The sequence below is a fragment of the Centruroides sculpturatus genome, unplaced genomic scaffold (genome assembly GCF_000671375.1).
Source record: "Centruroides sculpturatus isolate CEXI.00-Female unplaced genomic scaffold, Cexi_2.0 scaffold715, whole genome shotgun sequence".
Taxonomy (NCBI): domain Eukaryota; kingdom Metazoa; phylum Arthropoda; class Arachnida; order Scorpiones; family Buthidae; genus Centruroides; species Centruroides sculpturatus.
The window spans coordinates 273,495-291,569 of record NW_019384957.1 but is presented as its reverse complement, the minus strand read 5'-3'; the positions used below and the strand labels follow the sequence as shown (position 1 = coordinate 291,569).

Sequence of the window (18,075 nt, the reverse complement as noted above, 5' to 3'; positions counted from 1 at the left end):
TCTGTTAATTATTATTCATATTTATATTATATATTAATTACATATCCAGAAAAAATTTATGATCAGTTTTTATACAAATTAAAGTGATATAAATAATAATAATAATTATTTTTTAAGCAAATGCAATCTAATAAAACCAGTATAAATTTAATTTTTTAAAGTTTTTTAAGATAATATGTACAAGGCATTTATCAAGTTATATATTNTCTTAAGGAGACATTTATCATTTGTGTGCAAAAATATTATGAGATTTCATCTATGAAATATTCTAAAAAGAAGTTAATATTTCTTTAATGTTTATTGTACCTTAACATTCTACTTCAGCTTTATTTATATATAAAATATGATGACATTCTTTAAAGATAACTGCTGTAATATCTCAGAGTAGAAAATATCTATTGAATAAAAAGTTATCTAGAAACAGAAAATAGGACTGATCCTGAATTCTAATGGATAATGGGCTAAATTCTATGCTATAGCATGAAGAATACAGTATAATAATACACGAGTTTCCAGGATATTTTTAAATCAATTTTCTTGGAGATTTTTTTCATTTCTCTGTATGTATTAAATAATTCTTTTTACTGTTGTTTGATTTCAGCATTGATTGAAATTTTTTAGAAAACAAATTTCAAGATCCTTACACATTTTTCAACCCATTTGAATGTCTTTACTACTATAAATTGAACTATGCTATGAACAAATAGATGTATTAGCAATATAAGGTATAGTCAATGGAAAGTTTTGAATATTAAAATATTACAAATTTTTAAAATTAAAAAACAAATATTCTAGAAATTCTGAAAATTTGAATAATTATCTAATATAAAAATAACTCTGAATATAAATTTTACTTACCAGATTTAAATGCATAATCTGTTACTTTACAGAGAAATAATGTAACTAAATAAGATAACTTTATATTACTTTTTGTGATATTATGCTTCATTAGTTTCAAAATTCCTAGCCATAAATCTTTCTCTTTGAATCTAGAACCTTCCAGATGTTCATAAAACTGATGTAATACATAATAACCGGCTTTTCGAATATTTAAGACTGAGCTACTTAATGATGTAAATATTAGTGCAAGACATTTTGATTCAATAAATTTTCTGCAGTTGACAAGGGATCCTGTAATTAAAAAGTTCTGTTAATTATTATTCATATTTATATTATATATTAATTACATATCCAGAAAAAATTTATGATCAGTTTTTATACAAATTAAAGTGATATAAATAATAATAATAATTATTTTTTAAGCAAATGCAATCTAATAAAACCAGTATAAATTTAATTTTTTAAAGTTTTTTAAGATAATATGTACAAGGCATTTATCAAGTTATATATTTCTGTAATTAAATATATATATATATATATTCTATAAAGATTCACTGTTGTATTTGGTGAGAGATTTAACTAATTACAAATTTTTGTTTTCTGTTACAGGTAAGATAATCATTTTGATTTAATATGTCAAAAAAGTAAGACATATTTGCCTGTAGGCCAGATGGAGAGTAGGACAAAAATTTTTCACCTAGATACATTAGAGGAGACAAAAATTTTGGATTTGTTACAGGGAGATCTTGATGTGAAAGATGGAATCTCATTATTAATTCAATTAAATTTAAATCAAAATGTTAAGTTAGAGATTGTAAAATGATTGCAAAAGTGGATAGGATATTCTTGTGGGTGGAGAATTTGGATGAGGCAATTGTGGGATTTGAATCTAGATTGGAGTTACTGGAGAAGTTGAAGCAGGAGAAGGATTTGGCTTCAACTCACAGAATGAGTAAATTTGGAGCAGCAGATTTCAGAAATTAGTTTTGTTAAGCAAATTGTTAACTTGGAGTTTTTGTACAGAACAGGTTTTATTTGGTGATTGAAATTATGTTAGGTACTAGATGGGTTATTTTTTGTTTTATATATCTAAGACCTGTTTATTTGGGAAGTTATTTGGAATGAGATTGTTATGGTTGTTCAAAGTTATAATGTTGACATTCTAATGGACGACTTTAATGCATGTACAGGAATGGACCCACAGAATTGGGTCCTGAAAATTTTGGATGAGTTGAACTAGTGCTGGTTATCAAGAATATTGCAGGATCTGACAGTAAATCTGCAAGGCAAATCAATTTTAAGTTTTTGTGAACATTTTGGCTATTTGATTATGAATGGCAGCAGTCCATCTGCTTCTACTAAAGGTTTTTATTCTTATATGAGTTCATTAGGTTTGGCTCTAGATTTATTGATTTGGCTCTAGATTAGGTTTTTATGTTGCTGGTTTCAGGTTTTGCAGTTTTGGATGAAGTATTTATACTTCATTCAAGTCATTTTCTGATTAGGCTGAATTTAAACTGTAATTTAGAAGAGAAATTAACTAAAAAAGTAGTGAAGCCATGATCAGTAGCTTCCAGATTTTGAAAGAATGATTGCAGTCTGGTGTTAAATCAAAAACATAAGGAGTTAATGTTGAGAATTCAGGGCTAATCAGAATTGACTGCTGATTTTTTAGTTCAGTTGGTAAGATATATTTTTACTGATTGGAATAAAAAACCTAAAGGGTTTGATAAATTTTCTTTTTTGAACGTTTTGTGAAAATATTTGGCTCAGAATGTTACAAGCCAGATCTTTTGTTATATAATTTGTGTTATAATTGGCAAGATGATGTTTTGGATATTGAGATTATTGACTCAACTAATGACACAATTGACTCTCTTTGGAAGTAGAGTCAATTGTGTCATCAATGAAAGATGGTACTGCTCCAGGAATGGATGGTATATCCGTAAATTTTATAAAAATTATTCCAGACTATTTATTAATTATTTAGCTTCTTCATTTAATAGTATCTACAAATTTGGAGATATTCCATCAAATTGGTGTGTAAGTAAAATTATTCCAATACATGAAAAAGATCCTAGGAATCGTTCAGAGAATTAAAGATGTATTTTATTATTATCTACTATTTCTAAGATATTCTGTAAGATTCTATATAGGTGATTAGTTATGTTGTTGGATAATTATGGTTTTTTTTTTTCTGATTTTCAGACTGGTTTTTGCTCCGGTTTCTCTAACTTAGATAAATTTTTGTATTGTACACTTGCATTCAAAAAAGTTTGAGGAGAAAAGATGGGAAAGTTTTTCCCTTTTTCATAGATTTGAAATCACTATTTAATTCTCTGGATAGACATATTTTATGGCAACATTTATGGAGGATTGGTCTAAGTATATATTAGATAATTAGATAATTAACTGATTTATAACTAATTCAAAGACTTGCTGTTCTATTAATGGAAAAGATACGAATCTATTTTTTATGCATAAGGAAGTTAAACAGAGATGTTTACAAGCCCAATTTTATTTAATTTTTATATTAATGCTTTTGTTAAGGAATTCTGTTCTTTAGATGTACTGGGATGCAATGTGGAAGGCTGTGATGTTAAGATTCTTACTTATGCAGATTCAATAATGTTGGCAAATTCTTCAATTGGATTACAAAAAATAGTTAATTTCACTGTAAAGGCTATGCAAAAATTATGTCTTTGCAATAATGTTAACAAATCACAGATCATGGTGTTTTATAATGAAGCAGTTCATTCATGCTAAAAAAGAAAAGTATTACATTAAGCATAACTTGATCAATGTAGTAGATGAATATAAATTTTGGGAGTATTTTTTCAATCAAATGGAAGATTTTCTAGGCATTTAAGTCATACTGTTAATAAAGCAAATATTGGGGTATAGAGAAGATTATTCAAGTATGTAAATCTTGACTTTGTTTTATGTTCTGATGATTTAGAACAGGGGTCACCAAACTATGGCCTGTGAGGTCACCTTATCAGGTCCGCTGCCATACTGTGCCACAAATGAGCTAAAATATAATTATTTATATGGAAATATCATAGATTGTAGATACATTTATTATAATTTTTTCTACATAGTAAGTTTAAGTAAAAATGCCAAAATTAGACCAATGTAAGTTTTGCATCTGACAGTAATATAATTTTTAGGAAAATCAGTGAAATAAAAAATTCAGCAACTTTTTGCAACTTTGGATATCAAAGCACTTTTTGTGTACCTGCAATGAAGTTTCTAAGAAAAGTGATTACGAGCTCGCTGTAGCGATTGTGTTTGTGTATTGGTAAATAAATACGTTGGTTGTCTTTATTTTTTGTGTATTCAGTGTACTGTATTGAACAAAATGGTTATGAAGTCCATGCTCGTCATTCTCTCAGTTATCTGGCCTGCTGTGAAGTTTGGTGACCCCTGATTTAGAACAATATGTCTAAAACTCCTGCTAGATAGTTTTACCAAACAAATTGAGATTTTTTGATATAATACATGGTATTGAAGAAATCCATGCAAGAAATGATACTAAATTATGCTCCAGGCTTCTGCTGTAAATCTTGGCAGATCCTGGAATTTGTAAGTCATAGAGACTGTGAAGTTCTGCCCAACAGGGAAATGGCAAGTTAATAAATAAACAAATTAAATACATCAATGTTACATCATTTCTGTATCTTTCATCAACCTGGTAATAGTACCAAGATGACAATTTTGAATCTGGAATATCTGATGATGAGTTTATGTCCAAAAGCTGTAGTGATAAACAGGACTGCTATTTTCATTTTTCTTTTGCTCTATTACAGCGTTTTTAACATTACTTAATATTACTAATTAAATTATTTACTAGTTATATAAAATCTTACCTGGAGTTAATAAAACAATGAAAAGTGAAAGTAAAAATCGAGGATCATAAATTTTATCTAATTCAGTTTCCACATATTTTAATTCTTGAACACCAGGCTATAATAAATAAAATTCACAATATATCATTCAATTAAAACAACAAAAAATTAATTTAGAAATTTAAAAAATATCTGTAATGATTATTGATAGGTTTTAACTTTTTTCTATATTTTAATCTCTATACTCTAGGTTAAGTATATTGTAAACTACTATGCAAGCCAGATTTATTATACTCACACTGGCTTTTGTAACAACTATATTAAAAAATGCTTGGAAATTAGATAATATTTATATATTCAATGCTTTTCATTTAANTTTTTTCTATATTTTAATCTCTATACTCTAGGTTAAGTATATTGTAAACTACTATGCAAGCCAGATTTATTATACTCACACTGGCTTTTGTAACAACTATATTAAAAAATGCTTGGAAATTAGATAATATTTATATATTCAATGCTTTTCATTTAAAGTTATTCATTTCAATAACTAAGTTAAATTTTCTTCAAATTATATAAAAATATTTTTTCTTTATATATAAAGTTATATTAGTCTCACTCACTGAATGAAATTTTTCAATGGACATAGATTTCTTACTGATAAAGTATCTGATCAGTCATCAGTACATTACTGAAAACATCTAAAATCTCAAAAAAGTCAAGTATTCTACACTCTATGAAGTATAAAAATTTAATAGAATATAGTGCTCAATATTGACTTTCTACACCATTTTTTTCTACAGCTTTTTTTTCTACATCTATTTGCCTATTTTTAAAAATTTACAATTATAAATTTGTGCTGCTTTATTATTGATTTTTTTAATAATAATTTTTATTTATAAATTAAATAATTGGGCCATTGAAAGTCAGACAAAGTCTTCAGTATACAGTAATACCTCAACTTACGCTACCCCGACTTACACGAACCCAGAGTTACGCGATTTTCAAATCTCGTCAATTTGTCTTTTGTTTGAGTGCCACGCAACTCTTGATTACTCACCCCCCACACTATTGTTTAGCTTACATGTTCGGACGTGCCATGTGGAATCGACACATAGCTACAATTTATTTTGTGTTATTTATTTCTGTGTTTGTTAAATCTACGGAGACTTGAGAGACTCTATGTGATGATTTATTGTAACCGTGAATCAAAAGACAAAATAAGATTAACAAGAACATTTATTAGCTTACATACACCCGACTTGGATTTTACACAAATTGCGAAATTATACCCCAACTTACGCAAATTCAACTTACGCGATTATCGCTCGGTCCCACCTATCGCGTAAGTTCAGGGTATTACTGTACTGTATATTTAAAATATAAAGACAAACAAATTAATAATTCCAATATCTAAATTCAACTATAGTNGACTGAACATTTATACATATATCTAGAATGTCTATACATATTCTAGTGCAGAATTGTTTGAAGAATCTAATGGCATATTAACTTTTAGTCTGTGACTGTAACTTTTGGAGATGTCGCGGTTTATATAGTCAAAATCTGATAATTGTGGCTATACATTATTCTCCAATAGCAACTTGTATACTCGCGTCTAGACTAAACATGTATACATATATGCAAAATGTCTATACATATTCTAGTGCGGAATCGTCTGACGAATCTAATGGCATATTAACTTTTAACCTCTGACTGTAACTTTTTGAGATATCGCGGTTTATAACATCAAAATTCGATTATTGTGGGTGAGTAATCAAGAGTGCCACGCAACTCTTGATTACTCACCCCCACACTATTGTTTAGCTTACATGTTTGGACGTGTCATGTGGAATCAACACATAGCTACAATTTATTTTGTGTTATTTATTTCTGTGTTTGTTAAATCTACAGAGACTTGAGAGACTCTATGTGATGATTTATTGTAACCGTGAATCAAAAGACAAAATAAGATTAACAAGAACATTTATTAGCTTACATACACCCGACTTGGATTTTACACAAATTGCGAAATTATACCCCAACTTACGCAAATTCAACTTACGCGATTATCGCTCGGTCCCACCTATCGCGTAAGTTCAGGGTATTACTGTACTGTATATTTAAAATATAAAGACAAACAAATTAATAATTCCAATATCTAAATTCAACTATAGTTAGGAAAAAAATCATTACATAAAGATAATAGTATACAATGTAGAAAACTATAGAAGTCAACTTTAATTTTTAATTTAAATAAATTTATTTTAAAAGATTTGCTAATTATTATTTATATGCAAAATTATTTTAAAATTATATGAACTATTAATACACTTACTTTTAAGTCTAGATTTAAAGGAAAATTTAAAATTGTATGCCACATTTTCTCTCTGTCCAGCAAAGTAATAATATCATCTAAATTTGGTTCTTTCCATAAAGAAAGATTAGTCTGGGCTTTCAAAGAATAATGATTAACACCAGCAGATCCCCACATAAATGGTCTGTAAAATTAATCATGATAAAAAAAGTTTTGAGAATTGTGATATCTCTAAATAAGAAGGCAGAACAAGAAAATGTGAAATAAACACAATCACTTTAAAAGAATAGTTCTTATGTTCATAAAATAAATTGGCTTACCTGAATTTATTAAGTTGTATTCCTGCTTCCTCATATAAACTTATTAAAAAAAGAAGTGATTGATCTGGAATCATTTAAAACAAAAATAAATATTTTTATTCTGCAAATATTTTATCAAGGTTTTTTTACTAATCATTTTACCAGTTTTATTCAATGTAGCATGATAAGCACCAAGATACAATGGAATATGTTCTGATTTACACACAGAAGAATCAAGAGTGACCAGAGTTACAAGTAGTGAAATGATTGATTCTATAATATAATTGAATAAAGAACATCAAAATTATGTTTATTAAAATAAAAATTGATTTTATTAAAAAAAAAAAAAACAAACCTTTTGTTAAGCATTTTCCTGAGTCTTCTAATATTAATGAAATGAAATTAGAATGACCAAAAATCATTTGAAAAATTTCTGGTAGTGAAAGTGACATGTTTTCCATATTAATTTTATATACAGTGGAAATGATGCTATTAAGTAACTCAATCATCAAATATCCATTGGATAAATCACTAGAAATATTAAATAAAAATAACAGTTAAAATTTGTTAAAAATACATTAGATCTGTAGTTTCTACATAAGTATATTTTTTTATTTAATGACATAAAATCAATGTCTAAACTATATGAGACAACAGTTATATACAAGATGAGTCAAAGTCCCTTGCACCCTTTCATCCCAAAAGTATTGAAGATATATTAATCTTAAAAGTCATATAAAACAAAGTCACTTTTACTCTTCATAAATTTAACATTGAAAATTATGCAGTGTTAACTGTATTTGAATCCAGAAAATGGTTTTAGACTAATTAAATGGTGCTCTTTAATTTTGTCATTGAAACTTTTGTTACTTCTGCTTATTAAAAAGTTACAAGTGAAAATCAAACTTTATGAAATACTACATTTCTCATTTTCATGGAAATGAAAAATGTGGTATTTCATAAAGTTTATATATAAAAGTTACATGCTATCTTTATATACTAAGGCACTAAGATTAAATAATTCTAAGTTTCAAAGAATGCAAACATATAAAGCTATTAACATCTTAAGACCAGGGTTACCACTCCTTGGTTTTAAAACCCAGATCTGGGTTTTTCGACCTTCTCTTAGTTTTGAGGTTGTTTTTTCTAATTTTCCTAAAATATGGGTTTTTTTTTTTAAAATATGACTTAAAATAAAATAAAAGCTGTCTGAGACATCTTTTATTTTATTCAATAAATATAAAATGACTTAAATAATAAAAAATTTTAGATTTTAGAAACAAAAATGAAAAGCATGGTACTTTATTTGCTGAATCCTGAATCAAGTGGAGTTAAAAACACCCAGATAGACTTAAACACCTGCTCAAGCTATGAAATCATACCCATCAATGATTTGCTATCATGACACAAGCAGCAATTCCAGCTACTTAATTAAAAATCGATGGTATTTTGAAATTAAAATGCATTGCTTTATGCAATAATGTTTGTAACATTGTGGTTTGAAAATGTATAAAGTAGTAATATTTTTTATTCTTAAATATGGGCATCATATATATATGTTGTATATTTTGAAAATATACAGTACATTGTAAGTTTGTATATGAAGTGGTGTAAGTTTTAGAACAAAAGTTTTAAGAGAATTAAAATGATGGCAGCTAAACATGTTGCATTTATTCTATTAATTCTTAAATGTGAATAATTATATATAGTATTTAATAAGTGTAACTTACCTACAACACAATGTTAGTGTTCTAAATTTTAAGAAATGGACTTATTGAGTCTAATACTGTATACAAATTATCTTTGGCAATTATGGATTCGGCCAGGTGGTGAGGGATATGTCGGCTTCCATTTCCCAACATTAATTGCGGAAAACAAACTTAACAAGTTAGATGACAAATGGCGATCATTTCAATTAGCAAAAGATTTGGTCATACAATATAATAGTATACTAGAATATTGTTTCTTGTTACGCAATATACAGGATGGTTTTGGTAACAGTAAATATGCCCTACTATCTCAATTTATGATGCAGCTTACAGTTCTTCCACATTCCTCACCCAGTGTCGAGAGAATATTTTTGCAAATTAACAACATTAAGACCAAACAAACTAACAGGTTAACTGTTGAATCGTCAAAGAACAGGTTGCTTGCTAAACAAGCAATCAGTAAAAAAAAATCTTAGCTGTTCGCTGTATGAACCGGAACCTAAACTAATTAGAGATGCAGTACAAGGAATTTGCCACCAAAGGTATAAGAAGTGACAAGAAGAGCATAAAGATTATGCAGAACTGTTAATGGAAGAAGAAGAAACAGAGTAACTGTGAAATAACATTAACTATTGTGTAAATTAGGTAATAAATGGTTTTTTAAATTTGTATTATAGTGTCTGTAATTATAACAGCATGAATGTACTATGATAAAGTATTTATAATTATATTTTAAATCACAAATTTTTCTTGGTAAATAATCTGGGTTTTTAAATTTCCCATCTGGGTTTTTTTCCATCCAGACCCAAGTTTTTTCATATGTCACGAGTGGCATCCCTGCTTAAGACAGTTTATTACTGTTATTTATATTTTTATTATTGTATGTTAGTGTGTTTGATAATTGATAACATCTTTTCACTTTTACTGTAAATAAAGTAATATTTTTAAATATTAAATACATGTTTATTATGTAAAATAAAGATATTAAGATGGCAAAAAAATTGAGGAACTACTGTACATTTAATCATCATACATATTTTATTCTTTACATGCATTGATATTATTAGACAAAATAAAATTACCAAATTATTAAAATTGTCACNTTTTAAGAGAATTAAAATGATGGCAGCTAAACATGTTGCATTTATTCTATTAATTCTTAAATGTGAATAATTATATATAGTATTTAATAAGTGTAACTTACCTACAACACAATGTTAGTGTTCTAAATTTTAAGAAATGGACTTATTGAGTCTAATACTGTATACAAATTATCTTTGGCAATTATGGATTCGGCCAGGTGGTGAGGGATATGTCGGCTTCCATTTCCCAACATTAATTGCGGAAAACAAACTTAACAAGTTAGATGACAAATGGCGATCATTTCAATTAGCAAAAGATTTGGTCATACAATATAATAGTATACTAGAATATTGTTTCTTGTTACGCAATATACAGGATGGTTTTGGTAACAGTAAATATGCCCTACTATCTCAATTTATGATGCAGCTTACAGTTCTTCCACATTCCTCACCCAGTGTCGAGAGAATATTTTTGCAAATTAACAACATTAAGACCAAACAAACTAACAGGTTAACTGTTGAATCGTCAAAGAACAGGTTGCTTGCTAAACAAGCAATCAGTAAAAAAAAATCTTAGCTGTTCGCTGTATGAACCGGAACCTAAACTAATTAGAGATGCAGTACAAGGAATTTGCCACCAAAGGTATAAGAAGTGACAAGAAGAGCATAAAGATTATGCAGAACTGTTAATGGAAGAAGAAGAAACAGAGTAACTGTGAAATAACATTAACTATTGTGTAAATTAGGTAATAAATGGTTTTTTAAATTTGTATTATAGTGTCTGTAATTATAACAGCATGAATGTACTATGATAAAGTATTTATAATTATATTTTAAATCACAAATTTTTCTTGGTAAATAATCTGGGTTTTTAAATTTCCCATCTGGGTTTTTTTCCATCCAGACCCAAGTTTTTTCATATGTCACGAGTGGCATCCCTGCTTAAGACAGTTTATTACTGTTATTTATATTTTTATTATTGTATGTTAGTGTGTTTGATAATTGATAACATCTTTTCACTTTTACTGTAAATAAAGTAATATTTTTAAATATTAAATACATGTTTATTATGTAAAATAAAGATATTAAGATGGCAAAAAAATTGAGGAACTACTGTACATTTAATCATCATACATATTTTATTCTATACATGCATTGATATTATTAGACAAAATAAAATTACCAAATTATTAAAATTGTCACTACATCAAGAACCTGTTACTGGTGTGCTTCGTGGAAATACAGTTTATCACAAACACTTTCGAACTTTTGAACAGTTCTTCTTCAGGTGAAATTTGATGGAACACTTCAAAATGGAACATGAATATTTAAAACAAATCAAACTCCTGTTAGACAAAATCTGTTGCGATGGGCATGTGCATTCATGGGTGGTTGGTAATTAAGGGTCAGCTTCTATGTGGGTCTGCCAGGCTATGGATAGATTGAGTTCCTCTTTCTGGTTGATGCAGGTGATAAACTGTATTTTCACGAAGCACACCAGTAACAGGTTCTTGACGTAGTGATAATTTTCATCCTGGTGTTTAGGTGTTGATGAACTTTTTATTAAAATTGTTTAGTATTTAATAAAAATTAATACATGTGTATACACATACATACATATATATTTACAGTATAAGCATGATATTTGCCCCTGAATAGATGTTTAGGTATCCCTAAACATCTATTCAGGGGCAAAAGAGACCTTCCAACATCACACAAGTGTATACATATGTTGCATTCTTGTCAAAAACCTTTAACACATTACCAAAACTAAACTGTTCAATTATATTTAAATTTTAGACAAACATGAGGAAAAACATGTTAATTTTTAAGAATTCTATCCAGGAAATTTGTTTTATTTTAAAGCTTTTTATNTGCTAAACAAGCAATCAGTAAAAAAAAATCTTAGCTGTTCGCTGTATGAACCGGAACCTAAACTAATTAGAGATGCAGTACAAGGAATTTGCCACCAAAGGTATAAGAAGTGACAAGAAGAGCATAAAGATTATGCAGAACTGTTAATGGAAGAAGAAGAAACAGAGTAACTGTGAAATAACATTAACTATTGTGTAAATTAGGTAATAAATGGTTTTTTAAATTTGTATTATAGTGTCTGTAATTATAACAGCATGAATGTACTATGATAAAGTATTTATAATTATATTTTAAATCACAAATTTTTCTTGGTAAATAATCTGGGTTTTTAAATTTCCCATCTGGGTTTTTTTCCATCCAGACCCAAGTTTTTTCATATGTCACGAGTGGCATCCCTGCTTAAGACAGTTTATTACTGTTATTTATATTTTTATTATTGTATGTTAGTGTGTTTGATAATTGATAACATCTTTTCACTTTTACTGTAAATAAAGTAATATTTTTAAATATTAAATACATGTTTATTATGTAAAATAAAGATATTAAGATGGCAAAAAAATTGAGGAACTACTGTACATTTAATCATCATACATATTTTATTCTATACATGCATTGATATTATTAGACAAAATAAAATTACCAAATTATTAAAATTGTCACTACATCAAGAACCTGTTACTGGTGTGCTTCGTGGAAATACAGTTTATCACAAACACTTTCGAACTTTTGAACAGTTCTTCTTCAGGTGAAATTTGATGGAACACTTCAAAATGGAACATGAATATTTAAAACAAATCAAACTCCTGTTAGACAAAATCTGTTGCGATGGGCATGTGCATTCATGGGTGGTTGGTAATTAAGGGTCAGCTTCTATGTGGGTCTGCCAGGCTATGGATAGATTGAGTTCCTCTTTCTGGTTGATGCAGGTGATAAACTGTATTTTCACGAAGCACACCAGTAACAGGTTCTTGACGTAGTGATAATTTTCATCCTGGTGTTTAGGTGTTGATGAACTTTTTATTAAAATTGTTTAGTATTTAATAAAAATTAATACATGTGTATACACATACATACATATATATTTACAGTATAAGCATGATATTTGCCCCTGAATAGATGTTTAGGTATCCCTAAACATCTATTCAGGGGCAAAAGAGACCTTCCAACATCACACAAGTGTATACATATGTTGCATTCTTGTCAAAAACCTTTAACACATTACCAAAACTAAACTGTTCAATTATATTTAAATTTTAGACAAACATTAGGAAAAACATGTTAATTTTTAAGAATTCTATCCAGGAAATTTGTTTTATTTTAAAGCTTTTTATGTTTTGCAGCAAAGCCTTGAAAAATATGGCATTTGGTAAAAGCTTTACAAAGTTTTGCTTTTTTCAAAAATTCTTGATATTGTTTCAATTTAATGAATTAAAAGTATTTAGTAATAAATTTCTTATTTTATTACATAAAATTAAATTTTAATTAAAAATATTAATATTATTTACTTTAATCCTTTTCTAAGTAATTTTTTTACAAGTGAGGACCACATTTCTTCTGTAAGATTTTCACTTAATGAATTTGAATCCATTTTCTAAATTAAAAAAATGAAAATTATTAAATATTTGTAGTATAAATTTTTTATTAAAATCATATATAGTATTGAAATCTGAATATCATTTCTTTTTATTATTATTGTAAAAATACTTTAGCAATAAAATCATAATTAACTGAGATTTTTCATTTTTATTATATAATTTTCTTTTTTTATTAAATGGTTAAAAGTTGTATTTAAAAACATTGAATGATGATTGTTAGTCAATCTTAAATGCCAAAACAAATATAATAATTTACTCAGCAAATTATTATTAAGTCAGTATTTTATCAAATCAGTAAATCATTAAGAAATTAATCTAATATCCAATTCAAATCTATTAAATATCAGGTTAGCTAATGTAATGTTACTACAGTCAAACACCGGGTTTTGAATGACTCTGTTTACTAACAATTTGATTTAAGAACAAAGTTTTGATGATATTTGCCCTGGTTGCCATACAATAACTTGGCTGCCGAACATGCTACTCAGCAAAAACTGTCCACAGATGGTGAACTCACTACACATCTGTGTTAAAGAAAGCTGTCAGCCTGCCCAATGAACCAATGAGTGACAGTACTACCAATTCAGAAATTAGTGGTGCTGAGATTGCCTTGCATCACATAACGAATCATCCATGACATTACTATTTAAATTACATTTCAATGCACATGCGGGAAAGATACTTTTCTGTACAAACCACAGTTGAATTTAAATCAAACTAATTAATAAAAACAGCGTTAATTAATTGACATTCATGTAATACAAATGACACTCAAGAATTTGTGTTTAAATATGCTTAAGTTAAATTAAACGACAAAAATTTATTAATATAATATTATATATTATAATATTAATATTTTTTATTTGTTAATACTAGGTAGCCAGTTAATTAAACTAAAACTAATAATTAAATTCAAAAAGTAATAATTAAAACTGGCCTTTATACTGAAACCGAAACTAAAAAATAAAATAAAAAAATTAAGTTAACCTATGGTCATAAGTTGTCCCCAGCTGGTGCAATGAATGACCTGTATGGTTATTTCTAAATTTAAAATTAAATTAATTAATTTATTAATTATTAAGTGTAATACAAGATGGCAGCCTAACTGCCAACCTCTTGTCAAATTACTTTGTATCCAATTACTAACAGTAGTCATATTATAACCCAAAAAATCAAGCAGATAATCTGGCTCATTATTAATAAATAATTTAATAAACAATTTTATTAAAATAGTGTTTTAGTTATTTGAATTCTCTTAAAATTTGAGAAAAATTTTAAAATTTAATGATTTAACAGTACTTTAAGTTTATAACATTAGGACAAATATAAACTAATAAAACAATAATTATGTTATTAAGAGAATTAAAAATTAAAATGTCTCATACAGTGCTCCACAAAAATACAGAACTGTTGCAAATTTACTATATGAAGGTTAGGAATTTCACATATGTAGCTTACTTATATTGTTCAGGATTTATGAAAACATAATTTGTCAAAACTCATGGTTTACTATATTGCAGCAAACAGCAGAAATTGTAAAAAAAAAAAAAACTGATTTTAAGCACCACAAAAGTATAGAATTGACTAGTAAATGAATATAAAAAGAATTATATATTACAAAACAGCTTAATTTAGTCATTTATTTGCACACCTCCTTTACTGATAACATTGAAAATGCAATTTGGAATGCTATCTACAAGGTTTTTTTATGATCGATGCCTCAAGAGAGTTCCAAACAGTGACAATTGCTTGTTTTAAGTGTTCAATGTTGGCATACTGATGAATTTGGTCATAAATTCAGTCAACCAAGTTCCCCAAACACTTTCTATAGGATTGCAATCAGGAGAACGAACTGGCTAATTCATTTATTTTCAAATCACTGTTTCATATCTCATGATACATGGACAGATGTATTGTCCTGTTGAAAAATAAGAATTCTTCTGTATCTATGTTTGTATGGCAGCAATTTGTCCTCCAGAACTTGTTGATAGTCTGCACTGTTCATGCAACAGGTAACAAATGCCAAATCCAATTTTCTCAATGCAGAAAAAGCATTCAAAACCATAACACTCCCACCACCAAAGTTCCTTTGCAAAAAGTACTTGAGCTGTTTTTGTAAATCATGCCAATAGAACACTAAACCATCTGGCCCATCCAAATTAATTTTTTTTTCATCCAAAAAGATTATTTATACGACAAAAAGGTTGTTATTTCTTGTGTTAGTACAATAGGTCTAAAAAAAACAAAAAAACTTACCTTATTCCATTGAGTGGCCATATTTTTCCTAGCAAAATTGAGTTGTACAGCTTTGTGCTCAGCTTAAGAGCAGGGCACTTCTCATTTGAGACCAAACAATGTTGTTGTTGCCATGTAAAACCCTTCGAACAGTTCATGATGTATTTAAATACCCAAATTGTCCCAAATTTTATGCATGGATGCTGTGGAATTAGAAGCTGCATTAATAATTCATGTGCGGTCTTGCAGGGTAAGCTTTGAAGGACATCCACTTCTACACTTTTGTCCATAATTTGCAGGATTTGACAAATAATACTGAACGACCTTTTTTGAACATTTGATGCTGTTTGTACTGCTCAATGACTTAAATCAGTGCTTCTCAAAGCTACAATTTGTCCTTTCTTAAAGTCTGTTCAATGGGTACCACGAGGCATGATGAAAAAACTTGCGAGAAAGATGGCAGTTCTATACTTATGTGACAGTATGTAAATTGACTTCCTCACTATTTTGCAGTCAGCCATGAATTAGTTTCTTAAAATTATGTTTTTATAAGTTAGGTGCTGAATTACATGTAAAAAAAATCTATTTCTATCTGTTAGTGCATGTTTTGACCTCAAAAGACCAATTTTTTGAATGGTTCTATACCTTTGTGGAGTGCTGTATACATTAAATGTGTATGAGACAATATATTCTTATATCCATATTTGCAACCTATGATCTAGAACAGTGGTTCCCAACCTTTTTTCATTAGCGTACCCCGTGACATGTCATATCTCTAGATTGTACCCCTCATTTAAGAAATTTAGTGAGTACCCGTATTGTTAATTTTACATATTGTAACTTTAAATTAAAGAAAAAAAAAAAGTAAATGAAAAAATGTATAATAAAATTGTGATTACTGCAAGGAACATATTTTACCTAATAATTTTTTGATACTATTAGTTTGTGATACATAATATATTATTTTTTCTGCCATAATAACTAACTTTTTTCTGTACCCCTAAACAACCTATCGCGTACCCCTAGGGGTACGCGTACCACAGGTTGGGAATCGCTGCTNAATTCTGTAACAAATGTCTAAATACATATTTTCAATTATTTTCATATAAGCAAACATTTTCCAATTAAACAGTATTTTCAAAATAATAAATATAACATTTTACAGTGATTTGCAAATTGAAAAACAAAACTCACCAATATCAACTGAAGAGAAGCTAGACGGATGTATTTGAATCATTTCTAAAGCATAATTTATAAATTCGTCCATTTTATTTTTTTCCAAGTTTGAACTCATGAGTAGAAAATATAATGTTTTAAAATTTGAAGATTTCATAAGATCAATATTTTTGTCATTCAAACAACATTTTACAAGTTTAGCAAAAACTGAAAAGGCTGGATCAATTTTTTGTATTTGGGATAAGTCAAATTCAGTAATAACTTGAAGAATATTCTCAGCTTCATTTGGGCATAAAATTGGAAGAAAATCACTTATTAATGTTTCAAATGTTATATTTTTTAAAATAAATTTCTTCTTAATCAAATCATTTCTATTCATTTGAATCCAAGAAATCATTTTGCACTTGTATGATTTTAAAATTACTTCCTTATCCAATTGTGAAAACTCATTAGTAAGAGAAATTAAATTCAATATAAAACTTGTCAAGTGTGATGATAATTCCTTAGATAATTTTAAACAATTATATTCTTTTGCCAAAAACCAATATACAACTGAGGAATTCCCAAGGATTTCCTTTAAAAGTTTTGAAGATGAAATATGGTCCAAATCATTTATGTTATTAGCAGTTTCTTTCTGATTGTATGAATTAAATAATTTTAAACAGAATTTGACTAGTTCAATATATTAATAAGGTGATTTTGTCATCTGATTATGATAAATTTATAAATAGGCATGTTGCTGTCTTAATTTAATAATTTAAATAAATAAATCTAAAAAGATTTAATTGAAATAGAATTTAAACTCAGTTTGGACTAATAAAAATCAAGGCTAAGTCAAGTTAGGACACTTAACAGTATTATGAGGATTATGTAATGGATGGTAGTTTAAATCTATACATCCCACTTGCTCTAATAAGAAATTTATTATTAATTTCAATTTAGTCTATATATAATCTGATAAAATTCCAATAGCTTATTTATATATAATGTAGTCTAAACTAAATTTATGTGCATTATTATATTTGAAAATTTTGTTAGTGCAAAACATTAATAAATATATCTAGATAGCAGAAAATGACATTATTTTTCAATATTTGCT

General features: G+C 27.7%; 1 protein-coding gene across 1 annotated transcript; it reads right to left on the bottom strand.

Moving 5' to 3' along the window:
- Positions 1–288: 288 nt before the first annotated feature.
- Positions 289–17,205, bottom strand: LOC111632389 (nucleolar pre-ribosomal-associated protein 1-like). The gene is made up of 8 exons (XM_023376804.1): positions 16,995–17,205; positions 13,476–13,561; positions 7,660–7,835; positions 7,467–7,577; positions 7,326–7,389; positions 7,027–7,189; positions 4,710–4,806; positions 289–1,131 (listed from the first exon to the last, which is right to left on the bottom strand). Exons 2-8 carry the CDS (start codon positions 13,556–13,558, stop codon positions 851–853), a joined length of 975 nt encoding a protein of 324 aa, XP_023232572.1. The 5' UTR covers positions 13,559–13,561; positions 16,995–17,205; the 3' UTR covers positions 289–850.
- Between the last annotated feature and the right edge of the window lie 870 nt (positions 17,206–18,075).

Excerpts from the sequence above, each read along its gene's own strand:
- LOC111632389 (XM_023376804.1), bottom strand. The coding sequence starts at position 13,558 with ATGGATTCAAATTCATTAAGTGAAAATCTTACAGAAGAAATGTGGTCC. Across the intron at positions 7,578-7,659 it reads AGGAAAATGCTTAACAAAAG|AATCAATCATTTCACTACTT; the intron begins GTTTGTTTTTTT and ends ATTATATTATAG. Across the intron at positions 1,132-4,709 it reads CATTGTTTTATTAACTCCAG|GATCCCTTGTCAACTGCAGA; the intron begins GTAAGATTTTAT and ends TTTTAATTACAG.